The 26,068-nt window shown below is 38.0% G+C and overlaps 1 protein-coding gene across 1 annotated transcript in view; it reads right to left on the bottom strand.

Moving 5' to 3' along the window:
* The window catches only part of ELP2 (elongator acetyltransferase complex subunit 2), a 373,658-nt gene that overhangs the window by 273,985 nt on the left and 73,605 nt on the right, over positions 1 to 26,068 (bottom strand). The window contains exon 8 of the mRNA XM_077492004.1: positions 13,785 to 13,940. Coding sequence (XP_077348130.1) covers positions 13,785 to 13,940 — 156 coding nt within the window. The remainder of the gene's footprint in view (positions 1 to 13,784; positions 13,941 to 26,068) is intronic.

Below are 26,068 nucleotides of genomic sequence, written 5' to 3'. Positions count from 1 at the left end.
TTTTATTTTCTGCCAGTGTGAAATGGTATTCCTCATCCATGTAAACTGATACATTCTGCTGGAGTTTGTGCTGTGAAAAATACAGACTTGCTGGTTGGATAAAGACGAAAATAGAAGAAAGCCAAAGAAAGGTAAAGAATACAGCCGTCACATCTAAAAATTGGTAAGCTGCAGTAGAATAAATGTTTGTTTTGGATTTAATATTGCTTAATATTGCACTTAGCTGAGCCTTTGTGCTTAAATTGATACGTGCACTAAAACTATATGGTCGGGGCAAAAAAAAAATTAAAAATGTTTAGTACATCTCTGGAATACATCTTTTATTCTGTTCAAATGCACTGTAGTATAGAAAAATAATTTGATGTGCCAGAAATGTATGCTTCTACCATCCTCTTTGACATAACATTGCAGCTCTAAATTCATACTAAAAAAACATACTTTTTGAAGTTCCCCCCTCTCCCCCAATTTACTTCCTCAAACTTTGTGACACTTATTCGCTATGCCCTGTGACTGACATTGCTGTGTCACAGATTTCACAGTCTGCCTTCTGAACTGCCGAGGTGCTGCGAGGAGTGTCAAGAGACTGAGTCAGTACAGGAATCACTGCTTTCAGGCAGCAAAGTACTATGGAATATGTAGTCCTAGAGATGTACAATTTCCAGACATTTTGAATCCGTGGGGAAAAACGTTTTTTTTTCTGCCTGGAAGCAAAAAAAAAAAAAAAAAAAAAAAAACATTTTGGGAAAAATAAAATAAATTCAGCGTGGAGTGGTTTTACAAATTGAAAGTCATTTTGTTACACTGTACAGCTTCTTCAGTAAATTAAACATGTTTATTTTTTTCTTATTGCAAATGGAATAACATTATAACATATCTGTTAAGAACATTTTAACAATACATGAAAATGCGTAACGGATAACAGGTCCCCTGTCCCCCGCCCTTCATAAGAATATAAAAGCCTCCTACCAATATGCATTTTCAGGTATTGATAATGCTGGTCCAGAAGCGTATATTGATCTTCCAAGAGCTTGATCAATATTCTCCTGATTTTTAGGTGTTATTTTATATATAAATGAAGAGATTGTGTATTTTTTGGAGGCCGTGGTTTGTAACACTTCCTTACTTGAAGATGCTGCTTGTGAATCAAAAAACACTTTGTAATGATCCCGAAGCAACAGAAAAATTATTTCTGGAAAGAGAACTCTGGAGGGAAAAACGACTCCTACTTTCATAATGGTCCTCATCATTTCATTCCATAAAGTATATTTTAATGTCTTTAGGGCACCTCTGGCATGCAAGGATGAGTTTTGTCATCCTATAGCATTTGGAAAAGAATATTTCCACTCACAATGGTGTCTGTTTATGAAAGAAAAGCTGTTTATATAGCTGAGATGAGGAGCAGAGAACACGTTGTTGGCTTCTCATCACAGTACATTGCCATTCTGTCACAAACGGCCAGTTTATAAAAGTGAGATCTGAAAATCTCAGTCGTTGAACTGAAATATCTCCCTTCCAGATCAGCACTAGCTGGTAAAAAATGAATACACACACACCATATACTGTGTGTGTGTGTGTGTGGTGTGTGGTGTGTGTGTGGTGTGTGTGTGTGTGTGTGTGTGTGTATACAGTGCCTTGCGAAAGTATTCGGCCCCCTTGAACTTTTCAACCTTTTGCCACATTTCAGGCCTCAAACATAAAGATATAACATTTTTATTTTTTGTGAAGAATCACTAACAAGTGGGACACAATTGTGAAGTGGAACAAAATCTATTGGATTTTTGAAACTTTTTTAACTAATAAAAAAATGAAAAGTGGGGCGTGCAAAATTATTCGGCCCCCTTGCGTTAATACTTTGTAGAGCCACCTTTTGCTGCGATTACAGCTGCAAGTCGCTTGGGGTATGTCTCTATCAGTTTTGCACATCGAGAGACTGAAATTCTTGCCCATTCTTCCTTGCAAAACAGCTCGAGCTCAGTGAGGTTGGATGGAGAGCGTTTGTGAACCAGAGTTATCAGCTCTTTCCACAGATTCTCGATTGGATTCAGGTCTGGACTTTGACTTGGCCATTCTAACACCTGGATACGTTTATTTGTGAACCATTCCTTTGTAGATTTTGCTGTATGTTTGGGATCATTGTCTTGTTGGAAGATAAATCTCAGTCCCAGTTTCAGGTCTTTTGCAGACTCCAACAGGTTTTCATCCAGAATGGTCTTGTATTTGGCTGCATCCATCTTCCCCTCAATTTTAACCATCTTCCCTGTCCCTGCTGAAGAAAAGCAGGCCCAAACCATGATGCTGCCACCACCATGTTTGACAGTGGGGATGGTGTGTTTAGGGTGATGAGCTGTGTTGCTTTTACGCCAAACACATCGTTTTGCATTGTGGGCAAAAAGTTCGATTTTGGTTTCATCTGACCAGAGCACCTTCTTCCACATGTTTGGTGTGTCTCCCAGGTGGCTTGTGGCAAACTTTAGACAAGACTTTTTATGGATATCTTTGAGAAATGGCTTTCTTCTTGCCACTCTTCCATAAAGGCCAGATTTGTGCAGTGTACGACTGATTGTTGTCCTATGGACAGACTCTCCCACCTCAGCTGTAGTTCTCTGCAGTTCATCCAGAGTGATCATGGGTTTCTTGGCTGCATCTCTGATCAGTCTTCTCCTTGTCTGAGCTGAAATTTTAGAGGGACGGCCAGGTCTTGGTAGATTTGCAGTGGTCTGATACTCCTTCCATTTCAAAATGATCGCTTGCACAGTGCTCCTTGGGATGTTTAAAGCTTGGGAAATCTTTTTGTATCCAAACCTGACTTTAAACTTCTCCACAACAATATTACGGACCTGCCTGGTGTGTTCCTTGGTCTTCATGATGCTCTCTGCGCTTTCAACAGAACCCTGAGACTATCACAGAGCAGGTGCATTTATACAGAGACTTGATTACACACAGGTGGATTCTATTTATCACCATCAGTCATTTAGGACAACATTGGATCATTCAGAGATCCTCGTTGAACTTCTGGAGTGAGTTTGCTGCACCGAAAGTAAAGGGGCCGAATAATTTTGCACGCACCACTTTTCAGTTTTTTATTTGCTAAAAAAGTTTAAATTATCCAATAGATTTCGTTCCACTTCACAATTGTGTCCCACTTGTTGGTGATTCTTCACAAATAAATTAAAATTTTATATCTTACGTTTGAAGCCTGAAATGTGGCAAAAGGTTGAAAAGTTCAAGGGGGCCGAATACTTTCGCAAGGCACTGTATATATATATTTTATTTATTAACTACCATGTGTCTGTACATGTCATTACATGTTCTTTTAGACTTGATTACAGGCAGCCTGCCTCCTTGTATACAGATCTTGGCCATTTTCAGAGGAAAAACTTCTCCTCTGTTCTCCGTTTGAGAATTTAAGTTCTCAGATTCATAAAACAGGCTGCAGTGGAGAATCTTCCTCTGAAAACTGCCGAGAACTGAACTTAGAAAGAAACTTCTCAGTTTCATAAAGATAGACCAATATTTGCAAATTGCAGCTTTGCTCTCAGTAGAAATCGCACTGTGGAAATATTTTCAAACTCTAGATATTGGTCTCGCCATTTAACAGAGACGAGGAAAAGAAAAAAACTATTCACTGACCAGACTATAGGTAAACATCACACTGAGATGGCAAAGAACATAAATAGAAATCATTTAAAGGTTAAAAAATATATATATATAAAACTAAATTGACCCTCTTACCAGTCAATTAAGGCCTGAGAGGACAGAAACCATCATCTACTGTATTCCAATAATCACCCAACTGGAGAAGGTACAAGATGAAGCCCACAAGCAAACTAACCTGGAGCCTTTCCTCTTGTGGCAGAAATTAATATTTCCCTTGGTTAAGAACTGTATTGAGAAGTACAGTAGATTCCAGGATTTGCTTGCATTCAGCTAAGAGACCTTGCAATAATATAAAACTTTACATAAAGTCTTAGAAATCTTTCACTGAAGTCTTCAAGTTATATAGTATGAATACCATCTCATGGACATATCATTCATCATTGTAAAGGAACATATTCCACATCAAAAAAATACACATATACACACACACATATATATATATATATATATATATATATATATATATATATATATATATATATATATATATATATATATATATATATATATATATATATATATATATATATATATATATATATATATATATATATACATACATACATACATACATACATACATACACACACACACTTTTTTCAGGCCATCCCAGCTGTAGTCCTTACAAGTTGAAAGCTAAAAACAGCAGAGGAAAAGCTGAAAAGCATGCAAAGAATTAAGGAAGTTGTGGAAAACAAAGACCAGAAGACAAGAATTCACAAAATGAAAGGAGATTTTCAAAATGAAAGGAGGTAAGCGTATATTGGCTTGACAAAAATAACTATTGTGTGTATTGCTATTACAATATAGATGTTATAAAATGCAAGTGTGTGCTGTGACCATAAGATTTATTTTAACAGCAATGTTTCTATTGATGTAACAAAACACTTCCAATGGTATATGTATAATACCAAAATAGAGCAAATAGTAGAAGTTCTTAGTTAGGGTTAAAGTGGTTATAAAGCCTAAAAGTTTGTTTTACCTTAATGTATTTTATGCATTAAGGTAAAAACTATCTGTATCACAGAGTCACACTTTGCCCAAGCCCATTTTTGATCCAGCGCTGTGCATAAGAGCAGAGGCCCTCCCCTTTTCTTCCCACTCTCACAGGCTTTAATGAAAGTGGGAGCCATTGGCACTGACCCAATACATTTAGCTTTGATTCTTCAAAACATGTTCACTTTGAGTAATGTACCCTCTGTCTGCATTATAAACATTGAATATTCAAAACGGAAAACTAAGATCTACAGTGCATCCAGAAAGTATTCACAGTGCTTTACTTTTCCACATTTTGTTATTTCAAAATGGATTCAATGAATAATTTTCTTCAAAATTCTACAAATACCCCATAATGACAACATGAAAAGTTAGTTTGAAATCTTTGCAAATGTATTAAAAAATAAATAAAATCCCATGTACATAAGTATTCACAGCTTTTGCTCAATGCTTTGTTGAAGCACCTTTGGCACCAATTACAGCCTCAAGTCTTTGAGTACGATGCTACAAGCTTGGTACACCTATTTTTGGGCAGTTTCTCCCATTCTTTTTTGCAGGACCTCTCAAGTTCCATCAGGTTGGATGGGGAGCATCAGCGCACAGCAATTTTCCAGAGATGTTCAATCGGGTTCAAGTCTGGGCCACTTGAGGGCATTCACAGAGTTATCCCATAGCCACTCCTTTGTTATCTTGGCTGTGTGCTTAGGGTTATTGTCCTGTTGGAAGATGAACCCCAGTCTGAGGTCCAGATGAGGTTTTAATCAAGGAGATCTCTGTACATTGCTGCGTTCATCTTTCACTCAATCCTGACTAGTCTCCCACTTCCTGCTGATGAAAAAAATCCCTACAGCATGCTTTACAGTAGAGATAGTATTTGCCAGGTTTCCTCTAGACATGATGCTTGCCACTCAGGCTAAAGAGTCTAATATTCGTTTCATCAGACCAGAGAATTGCGTTTCTCATGGTCAGAGTCTTCAGGTGCCTTTTGGCAAACACTAGATGGGTTCAACCTGTGCCTTTTACTGAGGGAGTGGCTCCCATCTGTCCACTCTACCATACAGGCCTGATTGCAGAGATGGTTGTTCTTCTGAAAGTTCTCCTCTCTCCACAGTGAAATGCTGGAGCTCTGTCAGAGTGACCATCAGGCCCTTGGTCACCTCCCGGACCAAGGCCCTCTCCCCTTATAGTTAAGTTTTGCTGGGCAGCCTGCTCTAAAAACAGTCATGATGGTTCCAAAACTTCTTCCATTTATGAATGATGGAGGCCATTGTGCTCATTGGGATCTTCAATGCTGCAGAGTTTTTTCTGTACCCTTCCCCAGATCTGTGCCTTGATACAATCCTATCTCCGAGGTCTACAGACAATTTCTTGGACTTCATGACTTGGTTTGTGCTCTGCATGTACTGTTAACTTTGAAACCTTATAGAGACAGGTGTGTACCTTTCCAAATCATGTCCAATCAACTGAATTTACAACTGCTACACAGAAAAATTGTGTAAGTCATTGAAATGGACCATTCTGTACAATGTGTAGTACCTGGTGTGTTTTTCTAAAACATTTGAAAAATTCAGATGCAGTTTTCTACAATAAGGCTAAGGCTATATGCTGTATGTGTACTCAACCACCCTCCCTCCACCCAAATCTACTGCTTGTAAGCTTAGTACACTGTTTTTCTCAAAAGTCCGCACTGAGCAACAGTTACAGGCTTGAACTGCAGGAGTATAATTTTTGGGTTATATACATGATGAGGTGGTAAGTAAAACCTTGGACAGAGGGGTGGCGGTGGACAGGATATACTTAGATTTTGCAAAAGCGTTCGATACAGTTCCGCACACATGGCTCATGTGTAAGGTAAAGTCTACAGGTTTGGAAATATCAATTTGTAAATGGATAGAAAACTGGCTAAAAAGACAGAATTCAGAGTGTCGTGGTTAATGATTCTTACTCTGAATGGTCTAAGGTTATGAGTGATGTACCCCAAGGTTCAGTGTTGGGACCCTTACTTTTTAATATCTTTATAAATGATATTGGGCCTGGTATCAAAAAGTAACATTTCAGTCTTTGCAGATGACACCAAGATATGCAGTGGAATAATGTCCTTACAGGATGTCTCCAATTTACAAGCCAACCTCAATGCTCTAATTGGGCCACTATGTGGCAGATGAGGTTTAATGTTGAGAAATGTAAAGTTATGCACTTGGGGGCTAAGAATATGCATGCATCATACATGCCAAGGGGAGTACAACTGGGGGAATCCATAGTGGAGAAGGATCTGGGGGTTTTGGTAGATCATAAGCTCAATAATAGCATGCAATGCCAAGCTGCGGTTTCCAAAGCGAGCAAAGTCCTTTCCTGTATTAAGAGAGGTATGTACTCCAGAGAGAGATATCATTTTGCCCCTGTTCAAATCATTAGTAAGACCTCATCTGGAATATGCAGTTCAGATTTGGGCACCAGTTCTCAAAAAGGATATCGGGGAACTGGAGAAAGTGCAGAGAAGGGCAACCAAACTGATAAGAGGCATGGAGGAACTCAGCTATGAGGAAAGATTAGAGGAACTGAATTTATTCACTCTTGATAAGAGGAGATTAAGGGGGGATATGATCAACATGTACAAATATATAAGGGGTCCATATAGTGAACTTGGTGTCGAGTTAACTTTACAGTCAACAAAGAGGACTAGGGGGCACTCTTTACGTCTAGAGGAAAAGAGATTTCATCTCCAATTACGGAAAGGTTTCTTCACAGTTAAAGCTGTGAAAATGTGAAATAGCTCAGTGAATTGCTTTAAGAAAGGCTTGGATTATTTCCTAAGTGTACATAATATAACTGGGTACTGACATTTATAGGGAAAGTCCGATTGCCTCTCGGGGGATCAGGAAGGAATTTTTTCCCCTGCTTTAGCAAATTGGATCATGCTCTGCTGGTTTTTTTTTTTTTGCCTTCCTCTGGATCAACTGTGGGTATAGAATTGGAATATGGGCTGGTATGATAATATATATATATATATATATATATATATATATATATATATATATATATATATATATATATATATATATATATCTATCTATATCTATATCTATATATATATATATATATATATATATATTTTTTTTTTTTGTGGTTGAACTGGATGGACTTGTGTCTTTTTTCAACCTGACTATGTAACATTCTAAAGAGATGCAAATACCACAACTTCTCTTTACAGCAATGTTCAGGCATTAATAATGAAGTGAGACCCCCACAAAATTAGATGGGAAAAGGCAGGATTGTAACTATCAGTTTTTTCAGAAAAACATTTATAAATCTATAAAAGGATATGCAAAATTCCTGCAATGTATACACTTCTCCAGAAGAAGATATTTTTTGTAACAAAAATGGGGTTACATTTTAAAGACTTAACAGCTAAATGTTTTTTTGTTTTGTTTTTTGTCATGGGTATCCCAGTGGTATGCAGGATTTAAAAGTATTTGGCCAATTCTCATATATTTCACTGCTAGAGCCGTTTTTGCGTTTTTTTTTGCACACAGGTTTAAAAAAAAATTTTTTAAACCTCAACATTACAAAACCCCCAAACGTTTTATATTTTCTGAAAACAGACACCCTAGAGAATAAAATAGTGGTAGTGTAATTTTTTTTGTCACACGTTATTACCGCAAGCATATAGGAAATGCAAAATTTCAGTAAGTAACACACTGAAGTGAATTTTAGGGCAAACAAACGCAATAGTAAATAGATACTCAACAAGTAAAACCTTAATTTTACGTGCACCTGTGAAATAGCGACAAACTTCAGTACCCTATATTTTCTACAGGCAACGTTTCAAAAGCACCCTCTATAGGTATCAGTTTAGTATTACGGAGGAGGTCTTGAGCTAGAATTATTGCCTCACAATGGTGTGCTGGCGATATGCAAGATGTGTATTGCAATTGAAGCTTTCACACATAAGCACCCCCGAAGCATGCGTTTCCATTTTTACGTTGTATAACTTTTAAAATGTGTAAAAAAAATAATTTCCCCATTTCATAGGGAACAAAAAGTCCCCCGCTGTGATTTTAAGGCGACAGGTTCTCTTTAATGAGATACACAAAGTCTAAAAGACCCTGCATGTCTCCTTTGGGTTCCACTGAATGTTTTGCAATGCATTTCAGATTGTAAAACATCCTTTTCTGGTTAAGCTAGCCAGGGACATAGAGAGGCTGACCCAAAAGGGACGCCATAGATGTCGCTTTCAAGGTCACAACAAAAAGAGGAGGAGAGCAGACGTATGTTGCAGAGCATTGCACCCACGATCACTGGATCGTGGGTGCATTGTCAGGTTCCTGCATACACTGCCTGCAGCTCTGTTGCCCGTACCTCTGTATAAGCTTTTTGTTACAGAGCTAGAAGCAGCATGAATGGACTATTATCAGCACATGCTCACAGTCCACTGAGAACTACAAGCCATCTGCTGTGATGGCAGGCCGTACTTGGGAGTTTGCTCATTCACAGATTCCTGTGAATGAATGATACAGCTGCACACACTACATTTTCCAATATATAGAAGGCCCAATTCATCTTTCACCTATTTGGACTGCAAGGAGAAACTAAAAGCTGAACTCCATCCACGTAGATGGAACAGAAACCAGAAAGATCCACAGGAGATCCCATGGAGATGGCTAATCCTGAGAGGAGACATTGCAGGATCTGGTGGCAGAGGAGAGGAAATATCTTTTTGGGTCCTATCTCTGAGTGTTTGTGCTACATCTGCCGTGGTGATATCTTATTGGTATTAGCCATCTCCATCGGATCTCCTGTGGATCTTTCTGGTTCCTGTTCCATCTACGTGGCCGGACATCCATTCGGTTGTTTGTGACTCAGCTTTTGATTTTCTCGGCGGATGCTAAGGAGAGAACAATAGAGTACACCTAACAACCCCTGGGATCCCAGTGACAGTCTGGCTCATTGGTCGTTTTGAGCCTTCCAAGCCTGATTGACCCTCTGTCGCCCGACAGAGGGTCCACCTGTTCCGGAAAGCGTGCATTGGCTGCATCATTTGTTTGAAAGAGTGTTTCCATGTGATGATCTACACGATCCAAGACATCTTCACCATGATATCACTTCACTATATGATGGACATTTTAGTTATGTGTGTTTTTTGGAGATTTCTTATCTTAAATCCCCATTATCTTTTTTAGGTTATAATCCTACACATATTTGCAAAGGATTTGGTTCACACAAATTCCCCTATTTCAGCGCTACATTTTTCACTCTCATTTTTTAATTTTTGGCACATTCTAGTGTAGCTGATTGTGTTTGTTTTTCAGATTTTTGAGGCAAGCGCAATAATCACCCTTTATCCACATAGCTCCTACCACTGCCTTTCTCTGTCCCAATTTCAGTGGCACCATACCAGTGATTACATGAAACAGAGACGAAGTCAAATTCAGTTATTACCACTAGCTGTATTTGAAATAAGTAAAGTTATTTATTTATTTATTTATTTATTTATTTATTTATTAACGACTGCATAGCTGCATTACTTTTTCTCTCACATCTGCCTGAAGACACCAAAAAACATGAATTAAAGATTTCAGTTTTAGATTTTAGTTTAACAAGGCAGCGTTGGTCCTCAGCGTGTCATATTGGAAATTTGTATGCCTTTCTGTCTATGAATACCCACCTGTGACACAGCATCTATGTTTGATGCAAACATGTTTTATCAGCATATTCATTCCCTAATGTAAAGTGCAATGTAAATAGCACTTTTAATTCAAAGCCATGTTCTGCATTAACAACAAAGACAAATAACGGTGACAAGGAGGTTTTTGTTTGGATATAAAATGATTACCAGCCTGTAGTACAGCACACTGGAGAGCAGCAGAGCCAACAGGCACATAATCAATAGAGTGACATGTGAAATATTTCCCCTATGAGTTGCAAGGTAGAGTATCGCTTCTGCGCTCTCCTGAATTACAATGACTACTTCAAAAAGACCAAACTATTCTTTTCCAGGATTACAATCTTTTCTCTGACAAAGGAAGTGATTGTACTGCAGAAGAATCAAAGCTGCCTGCAAGGAAATTTAATATGCGTTTGCTATAATGTCCAATTGCACGGTGGAATTGAATCATCTTCCTTGTAACAAACACAGACACATCTTTTCTTTATATGCACATTGTACTGTTAAACAATCTGAATGATTTCTGTTCCAACACAGACTAAATTAAGAAACTGGGATGGCAAATTACATGATAAAGTGACATTTTTCTATTGCAGTGCAGATAATATAAAGGTTAACCGCTTCAGCCCCCAAAGATTTTACTCCCTTCCTGACCAGAGCACTTTTTGCAATTCAGCACTGCGTCGCTTTGACAATTGCACGGTCGTGCGACGTGGATCCCAAACAAAATTGACGTCCCTTTTTTTCCCATAAATAGAGCTTTCTTTTGGTGGTATTTTATCACCCCTGTGTTTTTTATTTTTTGTGCTATAAACAAAAAAAAGCGTACATTTTGGAAAAAAAACTACATATTTTTTACTTTGCTATAAAACATATCCCCAAAAAAAAATAAAAAACGTATTTATCAATTTAGGCCAAACATAGCATATGTATTCTGCTACGCGTTTTTGGTAAAACAAAAAATTCCCAATAAGCGTATATTGATTGGTTTGTGCCAAAGTTATTGCTTTTACAAAATAGGGGATCGATTTAAGGACTTTTCATTTTTCTATATCGTTTTACTGGTAATAGCAGCAATCCGCAATTTTTAGCGAGACTGACATTGTGGTGGACAAATCTGACCTCAAGTGACACTTTTTGGTGACCAGTGCTATAAAAATGCACTGATCACTGTATAAATACACTGACAGGGAAGGGGTTAACACTAGGGGGTGATCAAAGGGTTAAGTGTTCCCTGAATCACTAGGAACAGATGATCTCGCACCTCCCCTGTCAGAATGGGGATCTGCCTTGTTTACATTGGCAGATCCCTGTTCTGCCTCTGTGAGGAGCGATAGTGGGTGGCAGGTGGAGCGCGCTCCCACAAAATCACATGCATGAACGACATATGGGTCCGTGCATGCCGAAGTATATCTGCGGTGGGTGGTCGGCAAGTGGTTAATAACGAAAAATAAATGAATTGGAAACTGGAGGTCTATACTAAATACCAGCTATCATTTTTTTGTTGTAAGCCCACAATGCTTAATTTTACTTTCCCTAAATTATTGCAAAACTGCTCCCAGGTATACAGACTATTGGCAGTTGATTGGAAATACAGAATAAAACCTTCCTGTAATGAAAATTCTTTGAACCACTTGAATTTGTACAGTGCGCAAATTTTAAAGCATGACTTTTTTTTTTTTTATATTTTATATAAAATTAATATAAAGGAATAAATAGAATTCAGTAGAAAGCTATTCACTTAAATGGAAACCATACTGAAAGCAATGCTGTGGGGCTGCCATTGTTGTACCCTCCTCTGGAAAATGCTAGCTGCCAGCCTATCATGCTGATCGAGTTATTCCTAGGCTTTGAGTCACCACCGCAGAGGAAGCATCCAGGTATGGAGTTAAGACTTCACTCTGAACCTAGGCTGCATAATTTCTGCAGATTATGGAACCATTGAAGGCAATAGATTTACCTCTCCCATTTGTCCCTGAACAATTTTGCCTCCTAATGCTGCACTCACTTTGTCCAGTATAAACAAAATTCATGGAAATTGAATATACTTAGCCAGCTCAAAATATTTTGGATACTCTTCAGAATATCGCATAGAGCACTCCAGGCATCAGTAGTGCAAGAAAAGTAATGCGCAGTGTGAGCTTTTTCTGTGCACGTGCTAACTATGTTTAAAGTGGATGTAAACCCACTCTCATCCTTTCTAAACTACTGCAATATTGGTTATCTAGAAGGATATACATGCCTCCTGCATGTATACTTATCTGTCAAAATGTCTCCCCTCTGTCTGCTATGAAACCTGAAAAACTGCAGATTTTGTGGGTGGGTCTGTTTTCCAGGGCTCATGGGGGGGGGGAGACGTGATGTCAGTAGACTCCCTGCCCACCTCTACTCTCCACTTATCAACATGCATTTTCTCCTGTGTATTTCTTACACTGAACTTCTGCTATGATCACTAACATCCAGTCAAAACCCAGAAAAGTCCCCACATGACTTCAGCATACCAAATCATGCTGAGGTGTGGAACAGCCAATCCTTGCAGAGCTGCTGAAGAAAGGAGTGTGGTGGGAATTAAAAAAGAATGCATGTCTTAGGCTAGTGCACGAGATATGTAAATCACCTGTCACTCACAGCAAGGGGGAAGAACGGACAAAGTTTTCGAAGTTTGTCCGTTTTATGTCGCTGAAAAAAAGATATGAGGATTACTCAGAGCTGGATTAACTCTTTGTGGCAAGACTGGGCACAGCTGATCTGAAATCCCATACTCTATATTGTGCCAGACAAAAAAGATATTCGGGTTTACATCCACTTTAAACAAAGATTACACTTGTAATAGATTTAAAGACTGGGTGCTATATCCTATTGTTCTACTGTACTGTTAACTAACCGGACATTGCCAAGAGCAGGGCTCTCCAAACAAAGAGCAAGTTGACTGTCCTTCAGACTTTAGGCGGATCGGACTGTGTACAGTGGGAGAGGAAATGCACAAGTGTCAGTGACAGTAAACAATGTCTTAGGATTTGTAATGAGACAGAGTAAAAACGTTACATAGTGCCTGTGTGGTCAGTAGAAGGAAGAGAACCCTATTATTGGCGTCAGCGGCAGGAAAAGTGCCCCACCTTGGTGTAAGTGGGAAGAATAGTGCCTCATTGTTGCTGTCCGCTGAAAGAATAGCACCCTATTGTTGGTATTAGTGGGAGGAATAGTGCCCCATCTTTTGTGTCAGTGGGAGGAACAATTCCCCAAGGGCCAGATAAAGGCAAGCAAAGAGCGGCAGTTTGAAAACTACTGGTAAAGAGATTGCAACAAGGGCCAAGCTGGGATTTTAATCACATTACTGTAAGTATATTATACGCAGAGTAGTAGGTACATTTGGTGTCACAAGTACAAAATCTTTTTAGGTAGCAGAGTCGTTATTAAAAGATCATCTTCTGAAAGACCATTTTGCTCACCTTTACAGCCGACTTACCTTCTTCTTTGACTAAAAATACATTCTCTTTGAGCTTGATATTGTTTTCTTTCAATTCATGCTCATTTTTGACAGTTTCTAAAGCAGGCTTGGCAAATATCTTCCAAATACGGATAAGGGAATCTTGAGAACAACTTGCAAGATACATATCCTTTCCTGGAAGAATAAAAAAAAAAAAAAAGAATAAAAAAAGCTAAAAAGACATTTAACAATAACAATCATGACTACAGGACATTCAAGGTGATTTTTTTGCAAGCTAACAGAACCACTGTTTCTGCTACCAATCGGTTTGTTTTAAAACAAAAAGCTTTTTCACTGTAAAAAGACCAATAAACAGCAATGGTTCGCAAATGGTCTGCAGACCAAAAACAAAAAAAAGACAAATATTGATCTGTGCATAGATTTATAATGTGTATAAACATTTTGTTGACCTCGTCATATTTACAGAGGTAGAAACAGTACTACCGAGGGCAGCATTCGGGATCAGCAGAAGGCCATATGAAGCTTTAATGTCTTCTCACCTACAATCTGCATATAAATGTCCCACGTTGCCCCATGCGGAGGATGGGTTTATAAACATCCCCGTTTGACAGATAGCTAATAGTTGTACAAAGTGTTGGCAGCTAACAAATCCAGCTCTCAGTGACAGTTTCAGTCCCTGCTAACACTAATATGCTGTGTACAGATGGCCAGACTTTGACAGCAAAGGTCCAACGGAACTAATCCGTCGGACAATTTGATCGTGTGTGGGCTTCATCGGACCTTTGCTGCTGAAAAATCAGACGGACTTTAGATTTAGAACATGTCTTTGCGATGGACTCTAGTCCAGTCGAAAAAACAGTTGGTCTGTATGCTAGTCCGACGGATGAAAAACCGACGCTAGGGCAGCTATTGGCTACTGGCTATGAACTTCCTTATTCTAGTCTGGTTGTACGTCCTCACGGTCGAATCCGTCGGACTTTGGTGTGATTGTTTGTGTCCAAGTCCATTCGTTCACAAAAAGTCAGTCAAAAAGTCAGTCAAAAGTCCGTCGGACCTAGTTTGCCGGAAAGTCCGGTCGTGTGTATCACATTACTGTACTGTACATTACTGGTCGTGTGTACGCGGCATAAGGAACCAGAGTTATTGCTATTCAAGCGATATCCGCTAAAAAATGGCCTCAGCTTTCAGAAAATGCTGCACCCTCCATTCTTTTCATACACTTGTCAGCCTGGGATATAAACCATAGCAAATAAAAACAGTGTACCAAATGAAAGTAAAAATATTTACTAAAAAATATAAATAAATGATAATATAAAAATAGGTATTATAGCCAAGTTAACCAATGACTACTGATGTTGACAACTTTATTCTGAGAATTTAGACCTCATTTAGCTCAGGCCACGAAAGAGTTTTACAGCTAGTGGCAGTCTGAGTGGAAATCAGACTTTGGAAGGCAAAGTTGATTTTGTCTGGATCACACTTTGATTATCAAAAGGGTATAGATTCAAAGCCATCCCCACTTGAAATGCCATTAATCTAAGGTCTCATAAATTAGCACAGTTAAGGTGTATTTAAGCCTTCCCTTTAAAATACAGGAACTGCATTCCTTTGTCCTTCATAAACAATGTAATATCTCTTTTGAATACTGAATGAAAAAAAAATGTTAATACCTGTTAATCCTGCAATTTCCCATGGCTTCCTCTAGTATTCTGACCACATTAAACATGGAAGCAGATCTATGACATCATGGTCAGTTTGCATCCTTTCAACTTGTAATATAACATAGAATGTTATGTCATTGCAGGGCTTGCTTATAGTTCTGTAGTCAGCCTGTGATACCATAGGCTAACAAGCCCCCCTGCCCATCTGCACTCACTTTGATGGTCATGAGCAGAAATGCTTTAACATGCCTTGTAACCATACCCTCAACCTAGCCAAAGAGGGATTAGAATGAAGCCTTGACATCCCATAAGCACAGAAAGAAAGCAATGTTAGTACTTTTTAGCATCTGTTAACATTTTCACTGTGCGTTTTACAAATGACAAAAGAGTTCACGCAAGTTTTAGTTATGCTAAAATTAATTACAGTGCAAAACACACTATGTGTGATTTACAAAAACTTAAAAGAGAAGTATGGGAATAGCAACAAAAATAAATTCTCATCTAAAAGGCTGCAACACCAATCCCAGCTGCAGCTGTCCTTTGCTAGCATTACCCCAAGAACTGAGCGATCAAACATGGCTGATCGCTCAAGTCTCTCCCACCGCAAGCTTTTAGAGCGAAGTTTGGTGGATTTTTAACTTAAAAACAAAGAATGCCAACAGGAATGAATTTTAGATATGATGTATTTTTATGTTAATAACCACATCTAATAGGTTGGATGCATAATTTATATCCATATGTCTTAATTTCCTAATTTTCCCTCAACATCTCTCACTATGAATCAGTCTTAGTTTGGACCCACAAATCGTTTAATGGTTTTTATTCAGATTTTTAAATCACAGAATTCATGTACAAAAATCTATGATGATTATAATCATTTTTTAATGTCTATTATGTCAGTGCATTTAAAACGTTTTACCTTCAGAGAGTCTCTATACAATGACAAGTCTCATCTACAGCCAACTGTATTGACTAATGAATGGGAGTGGTTTGTGTCTCTTTTTGTATATATGTTGGTGCTGGTTTTGTGGGTAACTATGCTGTGAACAAGGCTCTTCGCTGAAACATGTCAGCAGTTACTCTGTACTTGGTAATTATTGAATAAAGAATTTGGATGGATTCCAGAGTGAGGGTTCTTTCCATATATCCATATACCCAGCAAAGGAGATTAGCAAACCTGCATATTAGCAACTGTCCCAGACAACATATTTCAACATCTAACAACTCTGACATACAACAAAAAAAATAAAATAATCTTAGACCTCTTTCCCTCTGGAGTGGTTTTCAGGTGCCTTAGCGCTAGAAATAGCATCTGATAAGTGCCTGAAAACCGCCACTCATTCATTCCAGCGTGCCTTTTCACACTGGGGGCGGTGTGTTTGTGGGACGGGGAAAAAAAAAAAAAAGTCCTGCAAGCAGCATCTTTGGAGTGGGTTAAGAGCGCTATATACAGCACTCCCAAAACACCCCTGCCCATTGGAAGGAGAGAGCAGCACTTTCAAAGCACCTTAAAAACGTTTTGAAAGTGCCGCAAAACAGGAATTTTTAACCCCTTTTTTGGGTTTAAAAGAGGCCCTCCAGCAGTCCCAAAATGAGCGGCGCTGACGTGCCTGTGGCCTGATGTAAATGGGGTCTTCAAAGCAAACTGCATAACCAATGGTTAAAGTGCATCAGGTTACTTTCTGAAAATGCAAGTTTGAATCTAATTTATTGCACCGTCATGCACGTTTACCAATACTTTCCTATTACTTTAAGTGAGCAATCAATACAGCAGCTATCCAAACAGTGTATGGATAAATAGAGGCGGTTTCTGAAAAGAAACTATCCTAGGTTAGTAGCCCTAGAAAGAACAATCCAGTAATAACACTAGTAGGTCTTAATTAGGAACATGGAAAGGATTTCACAGACTTGGCATTTTAAAATGAGAGATGCTTGCATTCGCTCATTGCATTAACAATTTCCACCCCTTCCTACAAAGTTTTGCTGTTAATAGCAAATCCAGCAGAATTTTGCTGGCAAAGAACTGTAAAATTGTTCACTTAACAAGCAAAGAGCAAGACGTGCAAGATGGATAAATGAGAAAGTATGCACTGCTAACAGCATTAGCAAAAATGGCAGGAGAGAACAAGAGCGAACAAGTAATTGCATCTTAGGATGAATCAAGTTAGAATGAAGGAATGAAGGAACTTGCCAAGCACTGTACAGAGCAAAGGTTTGGGGTCAGTGCTATAGATACACTGAACCAAGCCAAACTCTCCCTGAAGAGTGTCATAAGAAATCCACTTTATGGATTTATGGAACAAAATAAGTTGCAATACAGTCTATAGGATAAATCTGATTTATGAAAAAAAGGGAACTGTTGGCAAAATATCTAAATAGGCAATGGATCTTTCATCTAAATGTTACAAGAACCGTTAAAGGCTGCACTCTTGGATAAGCAAATATTGTCGAAATACAAGAGTGAATGTGCCTTCCCAAATTAATCTTGGTGTGATTTGTGTATTGCTTCCAGATCTATGTGGTAATCCAGTATGACATTTTGCCTTTGTGCAGGAGCTTCCTTCCAGTAACAAAACAGTAACCGCTCTCTCCTTCTGCAGAATGACTGGGTTTTTTTCTCTACCCTTCCTGTAGATTTGTATAGCCAGCCTGTAATGGGTAACCCTTCTTAGCCCCTCCCACATCTCGGCTATGTGCAGCACAGTAATGATGTCATGTCTACAAGGTAATAACTGGTTTTGCAAAGGCATTTGTTGCACATGAAATAGATTTATATCTTTTGTATCTATTGATAAATAATACAAGTTTTTGTGTGTTTAGCTTAAGGGCCAGTTCACACTGCGGGCGATGCGAGGCGACACGACTTGCCTCGCCGCAATCTGACAAGTCGCCGCCGTTCTGTACAATGGAACCGTTCTGAGAGGAGCGACTCGAGTCGCTCCGACTCAGAAAAAAGGTTCCTGTACTACTTCTGGGTGACCTCGGGGCGACTTGCATTGACTTCTATACAGAAGTCATTTGCAAATCGCCGCTGAGGTCGCGGCAGGTCGCGGCGAGGCAAGTCGGTGTCGCCTCGCATCGCCCGCAGTGTTAACCGGCCCTTAAAGTATATTGCAAATTCTCCATTAAAAATAATATACAATTTAGTGCAAATGTAAAGCATCAACACGGCACCTGATGGAGGGGGGAGGGGCTGCTGATTAGGTGTGCTCCGTGAGGTCTGCAAGCACAATGCTGAGATACAATTATCGTGCTGATGGTTGAGACATGCTTGGATATGCCCAGCTACTGATGTATCGCTGTAACGCTGCTCAACTGCTATACTGCTATCATTACGGGTTATAGTATGCTGGACGGAGATGTAAAGGACTTAAAGGAATTTGAATAGCTAACTAACCTGCAACTTGCACAGTATCGAACCGGCTTGGCGATCCGGGACCGAACGGAGGGTTTATGTTTGCACCGTGACCGGAGTGAGGGAGGTGAAGAGCTCAGGACGTATCCAGACGGTGACCTGTTGAGACTATAGAGAGCGCCCAGAGAACACCCTGACTCGGTGAAGATTCGACAGAGAGATAGCCGGAGTAGGAGGAAGGGGAGAGTGGATCCAGAGTGTCGGCTCGTCTCTATTCGAGGAGGCGGATTCGGCTGGGGACCCTCACCTCGGTAGCTCCTGGCGGCGTCAGTGGTAAGGAGAGTCAGACGGCGTGTGGAGGCGCATCGGAACCCTTCGGGACTCCCCGGACTGCTCCGGTCTGTGGTGGCGCATCGGGACCCTTCGGGAATCTCCGGACTGCTTCGAGAAAAGTTCGGGTGGAATCGGTACTTTCCGGAAGGCTCCGAGGATCTCCGGAGATAAACGGGGTAAGGAGCCAAGATACGGAATAGAGGTGAATAGAGAAAAATAGCCCCACCGCAATAAAAGTACCGGGAGAAGTTTCCTGTGTAGGAACAGAAGGAATAGAAGGCAACAGAAAAGGTAACAGAAAATACACTCACAGTGGATACTGGGCTATATAAAGAAGCAGGATACTTGTGAGTACAATAAGGAGCATGTCAATGTCTATACTTTTGTTCTTGTATATATGCTCTACATAAGTAAATCCCTATAGAGGCAAGGATGAAGAAGTGACTGAAACACCTTCTCTTTTTCCTGGCATTATTTTTTATTTTTTATTTTTTATTTTTTGGGACCAATATATACGCATTGTACTAAAAAGTATGGTGAGCTGTAGGAGAGGAAAGAGAAGAGGACTTATGGTCTTTTTTGGTCTTTTCTTATTTTTTTGAAAGAGGGGAGGGGAAAAGGGGAAAGAAAAGAGAAAAGATTGTGTGTTTTTTTTTTTTTTTTTTTTTCGCGATGAGATGATGGTCTATGATTTTCACATGGTTCAATACGGTTAAGCTATATTGCACAATTTATAAAAGAACTCAGAAGTCCAAGAAATATTGCGCATGGTCAAAGGTAATCATTAATAATTATGGCGCCAAAAAAGGGAAATAAATCATCTGGTTCCGGAGGGAATAAAAAGGAGAAAAAGGATAGTAAAAGCAAAATTAGCTCTGAGGCTCAAGTTCAAACTACTGATATTAAGGAATTTTTCCAGCAACTGCAGCCTCAGATACAGATGCAAACATCGCAGATAACACATATCTCCCAGGAAGTATTGAATTCTGTGGAATCATCCTTGATCTCAGGTGTTTCTGGAATATCAGGAGAAGAAATGCTAACACAGCCTAGAAATAGCTCCCCAATAGACATATTGGATATAGAACTAGATGGTAAAAAGGAGAAAGAGAAAGAAAGCTGGGATATGAAAACGTATATAACCTCTTTACCCACAAAGGTTGATATGGATCACTATATCCAAAGATTGGAGAATGTGTATAAAACAGAAATACAAGAGATAAAGACAATCACTTTAGATATGCAAGAAAAAATAGAAAAGGTGAATATAAAGACTGAAAGCTTGGAAAAAGATCTAATTCAAGTAAAGAGAAGAATGCAAGAACAGGAAATAGAGTTAAAGCAATTGGTAAATATTATTGATGAACAAGAAAATAGGAGCAGAAGATGCAATATAAGGATAAGAGGATTAAAAGAAAATGTGCCTTTAGAAAAACTCGCTGAAGTGGTTCAAAAAATCTTTAAGGATATAATACAGGACCTATCAAAAACTGATATGATAATTGATAGGATACATAGAGCTGCGGGCCCAAGAGGATCAGAGGAAAATAAACCCAGGGATGTAATCTGTAAACTCCATTATATTCAAACTAAGGAGAGGATTATGGCGGCAGTGCGCAAAAACAATCAAATATTATATGAAGGATCAAATTTGCTTTTCTTCCAGGACCTGTCTAAATTAACGTTAGATAAAAGAAGAGCTTTAAAACCCCTTTTGGAACAATTAAGAAAAAAGAATGTGTAATATAGATGGAGATTTCCTTTTCAATTGCAAGCCCAGTATGAGGGCCAAACTGTCATTTATAGAGATCTAAATGATTTGCACGACTTTCAGAAGACCTTGCATCTCGCGGAAGTGACATTACCAAACTGGCCCAAGGACTTTGGGAGGAGAAGATAGGGGGACTGAGGGTGAGGGGGGGGGGATGGATGGAGGAGGGGGGGGGTGAGGGAGGTGGGTAAACAATAGTATAATTCAGAAGTGAGGATAAATTATAATGATGATATGCACAATATGGAACAACAAAGATATGATGTAATTTATAGGTGATATGGCACGGGGGAGGGGAGGGGGGATGGATGGATGGAGGAGGGGGGATATGAGAGGTGGTGGAAAGGGAGTGTTAACATATTTTTGTGTTAAAAGAATTATAGGTTAAACAACACCATAAAGTAGAAATGAGGATAAATTATAGAAATGATATGCACAACATAGAATAATAATGATATAGGTGACATAACACTATATGCACTTAATTGCACTTAATTGCACGTAATGGGGGGGATGGGGACTGAATGGTACGATATAAGGTGATAGGACAACAAATAGGATAAATTAGGAGGGAATGAATAGGGGAACAGGTATAATAACTAGTAACTTATTAATATCACTTTTTTTTTTTTTTTTTTCCGGATTTTATTTTAATATAAACACTAATAAAGTGTGTGGTGATTCCCTCTCTTCCCCCCCCCCCCCCCTGTTTTGTCCCTTTTTTTTTTTTTCTCTTCCTCTCCTCTTTTTCTCTTCCCATCCCAGGTCTCTATTTTTCTATGGATTTAGATAATTTTCCAATAATGATAAGAGGATTAAAAACTAAAGTTAGGGACATATTAAAAAATTATATGAATAGAGGGATAACAAGGAGATAGAGCGTGAAAAAGTGAAGAAGAATGTGAAGAGCTTGCACAGGCCAAATGGGAGTATATCAGGATTAGTAGTTTAAATACCCCCTAGATAGGGACCTCACCATTGGTGAGTTAGACTAATATAGTCAAATCTTAGGGGAACAGAGGTGTCATAGGGGTGGGTGTAGAGGGGTGGTAGATAACTGAGTGTATATGTGTTTATGGGTATAGGGAGGGTGGGATAACTTTAAGTGAGATTATTGTATATTTTTTTTTTTTTTTTTTTTTTTTTATGGGTAGCGTGAAGTTTTGTTCTTTTAATGTAAGAGGTATTAATTCCCCCGCTAAAAGAAATCAAATTTTAAATTTCCTACATAAGCAGAAAATAGATATTGTGTTGTTTCAGGAGACACATTTTCGCTCAGATCATATACCTAAAATTAATAATATAAATTATAATACATGGTTACATGATACTTTTCCATATTCTAAATCAAAAGGGGTATCAATTGCGTTCCATAGGAATTTGCCGGTCCAAATATTACAAACATATGAAGGCAAAAATGGGAGATCTTTAATAATAAAGTTTATGCTATATGGAAAAAAATTTACTATAGTTAATTTATATCTCCCTAATTATGGACAAATAGAGAGCGGTACAAAAGCCCTATCGGACGCAATGAAGAAGGCTGAAGGAGTGATAATAGTGGGTGGTGATATAAACTTTTTAATGGATGTAAAGAAAGACACTACAAATATACAACTACAAAAAAAAAATAATAACAACAGAATAAAGGAATTTAAGGACATATTAAAAAAATATCAACTAATAGATATATGGAGGGCCCAACACCAAAAGGAAAAAAACTATACATACTATTCAAATATACACAACTCATATCATAGATTGGATTATTTTTTTATAAATAAAGAGGGCTTAATGATGAAACCAGTAACAGAAATAGGGGGATTCCTTTGGTCGGACCATGCCCCAATATATGTGGAAATTTCAGTGATTGAAACAAAAAAAAGGAATGGGATATGGAGATTGAATGATAATTTAATTAAAGATAGAAAGTGCGTGGCAGAAATACTACAAGTTATAGAAGAATTTCTGATAATTCACGAAAGGGACGAAACCTCACCTGCAATTCAATGGGAAACATTGAAATGTGTTATGAGGGGAATATTCATCAAGCACGGGGCAAGAAAAAAAAAAGAAAAAACACAAAAAATATCTCAATTAGAAAATGATATTAAAGAACTAGAAGAAATACATAAAGTAAGTAGGAAAATGGGAGATGGAGCTAGATTAAAGGAAAAACAACTGGAATTACAATCTGTGCTTGATGAAGATTCCCTTCGGGTGAGGGATAAGAATAGAGCGCAGTGGTATAAATTTGGAAATAAACCTGGGAAAATATTAGCCAGAGCCTTAAAAAAGCAACAACCCCCAAGCTACATAGAGAAAATTGTAAAACCAAATGGGGAAATTACATACGACCCAGAGGAAATATCTGAAACCTTTCATACATACTATTCTAAATTATATAATATTAAGGATGGTAAGGAACACAAAGAAGGAGAAAACAAAGGGGAGAACATACAAAATTATGTAAAGGAAATGGCTATATTCAACTGCTTAAAAGGAAAGATGGAGGGGTTGGAGGAAGAAATTACAACAGAAGAAATTCAACAGACTATTGAAGAACTTGCTCTGGGGAAAAGTCCAGGGCCAGATGGATACACTGCTAGATTTTATAAGTCATTTAAGGAACAAATAATACCCATACTTAAGGTAACATTTAATTCTATATCTTTAGATCAACCATTTGCGATACAAGGTACAGAGGCTCATATAGTACTAATATTAAAACCCGAAAAAGATCAATCACTATGTAAAAATTATAGACCTATATCGTTGACCAATTTAGATATAAGAATATTCTCAAAAATTTTATCCAAAAGAATAACGGATATTGTTTCAAATAATATAAGCCTGGAACAAACGGGGTTTTTGAAAGGGAGGGAGACAAGAGACAATATCATTAAAACATGCACGTTGATTGAATACGCTCAAAGAACTGCCATCCCTACCTGCCTATTGGCTATAGATGCCGAAAAGGCATTTGATAGGGTGGGATGGCAGTTCTTGGAGGAAGTATTGAAACAAACAGCGATGGGACCCAAGATGTTAGGAAGGATCATGGCCCTATATAAGAACTCAAGGGCTAAAGTGAGAGCAAATGGGATATTATCAAAGTATATAAATATATCAAATGGAACCCGACAAGGGTGTCCTTTATCACCACTTTTATATATTATGATGATGGAACATCTCATGGAGGCTATAAGAATAAACAAAGATATTACGGGGATAAAGGTCAAAGGCAAAGAATATAAGATGGCTGCTTATGCAGATGATCTTCTATTATATATAACCAACCCTATAATTACTATACCAAATTTAATAAAAGAACTTGAGAGATTTGGTGAAATTAGTAATTTCAAAGTAAATTATGACAAATCTGAATTAATGAATATTACATTAGAAGAGAAAGTTCAAACTATTGTACAAAAGAGTTTTCCATTTAAATGGAAGCAAGATGTGATAAAATACTTGGGAGTATATATTCCAAGAGATTTAAAACTTTTGCAAGATATGAATTACAACCTGGCAGTTCAGAAGGTAAAGAAACTTCTAGGCAAATATGATAAAATAACCCAATCATGGTTTGGGAGAATAAATATTGTAAAGATGGAGATTTTGCCAATTATGCTGTATATCTTTCAAACGGTACCCATTATACCATCAAAAAAAATTATGAAAGATCTGAAAGATATGGTAGAAGGCTTTGTATGGGCACATAAGACCCCTAGAGTAGGTAGGGAGGTATTAATTAGAACGAAAAATAATGGTGGATTAGCATTGCCTGACTTTTTTAAATATTCACAAGCTGCCTCTTTAATGAGAATAATCGACTGGCAGCATAATGAAAAAGACAAGCAATGGATAAAATTGGAGGAAGATATATTAGGGGCTAAAATAAAACACCAGCCATGGATAAAACCTAAGTCAAGACCAGAGAGGAAGGAAATGCCTATTTTTGTAAAAACAACTTTAAAAATCTGGGATGATGATATGATAAAGAAAAAACAACTATCATCATCAATAGGCCCTATGACCCCTTTATTTGGTAATCCCGAATTTAGGCCAGCTATAAAAGATAATACATTTTTGAAATGGAATATAGAAGAACATGACCGGATAATACAAATCCTAAATGATGGAAATATTCCAACGTTTCAGGAATTGGGGCAAGAGTATAAAAACAAATGGTTTCAGTACTTACAGCTGAGGGCATTTATTGACCCAATAAAGATAATGATTAATAGACCACCAACCATATTTGAACAAATAGCAATGAATAAGGATAAAGCAAATAAGAAATTAGCCAAGATATATAACCTATTACTTCCTGGTGGGGATATTAAAAAAATAGCAGGAATAAAAAAATGGGAGGAAGAAATAGGGCAGGAGTTGACAGAGAAAGAGTGGGGAGAGGTATTTGAAGGAATATATAAAACACCCTTAGCTATTAAATATCAAGAAAAAAATTATAAAATTCTATTAAGATGGTATAGAAGCTCAGTGATTATGAATAAAATAAATAAACGGAATTCTGAATTATGTTGGAGATGTAAGAAAGAGAAGGGTACTCTAGAACATATTTGGTACAGTTGCTGGAAGATAAAAATGTTTTGGGGTAAGATAATAAAAATATATCAGGAACTGACAGATATAAGAATAAATCTTGATATAAAGACAATACTATTCTCCCATACATCTGAAAAACTAAAACGAAAAGAGATGGATTTTTTTTATCAAATAACTACAATAGCTAAAACTGTAATAGCACAGAAATGGAAAAAGGAAGTAGCCCCAACAATAGTAGAGTGGAACTATGAGATGAGCGAGGTGTGTTTCATGGAGAAACAGATTAGACAAGAGGGATATGTAGAAAAACCGATGTCGGACTATTGGAAGAAATGGGAGGAATTGAGTACCTCAGGAAAATTGTGGGAATTTATGTAAGGGAGGGGGATCGAATGGATTAGTACTGACAATTTTTTTTTTTTTTTTTTTTTTTGGTGTGTATGGGGAATGTTTTATAATGATGTGAAAATTGAATGGAAAATTTTTTCAATGTATGTTTTATAATATAAATAAAGAGAAATTTGAAACAAATGTAAAGCATCGCCCAAGGATGCAAACTGTTACACTTATCAACAGTTAAAGGATAAGTGCACTTAACCTGTTTGCCCTT

This window comes from Lithobates pipiens, unplaced genomic scaffold, assembly GCF_037356315.1.
Source record: "Lithobates pipiens isolate NorthernLeopardFrog02 unplaced genomic scaffold, aLitPip1_a1.2 Scaffold_19, whole genome shotgun sequence".
Lineage (NCBI taxonomy): Eukaryota > Metazoa > Chordata > Amphibia > Anura > Ranidae > Lithobates > Lithobates pipiens.
Note: the sequence above shows the minus strand (reverse complement) of the source record. Positions and strands in the feature narration are given on the sequence as shown.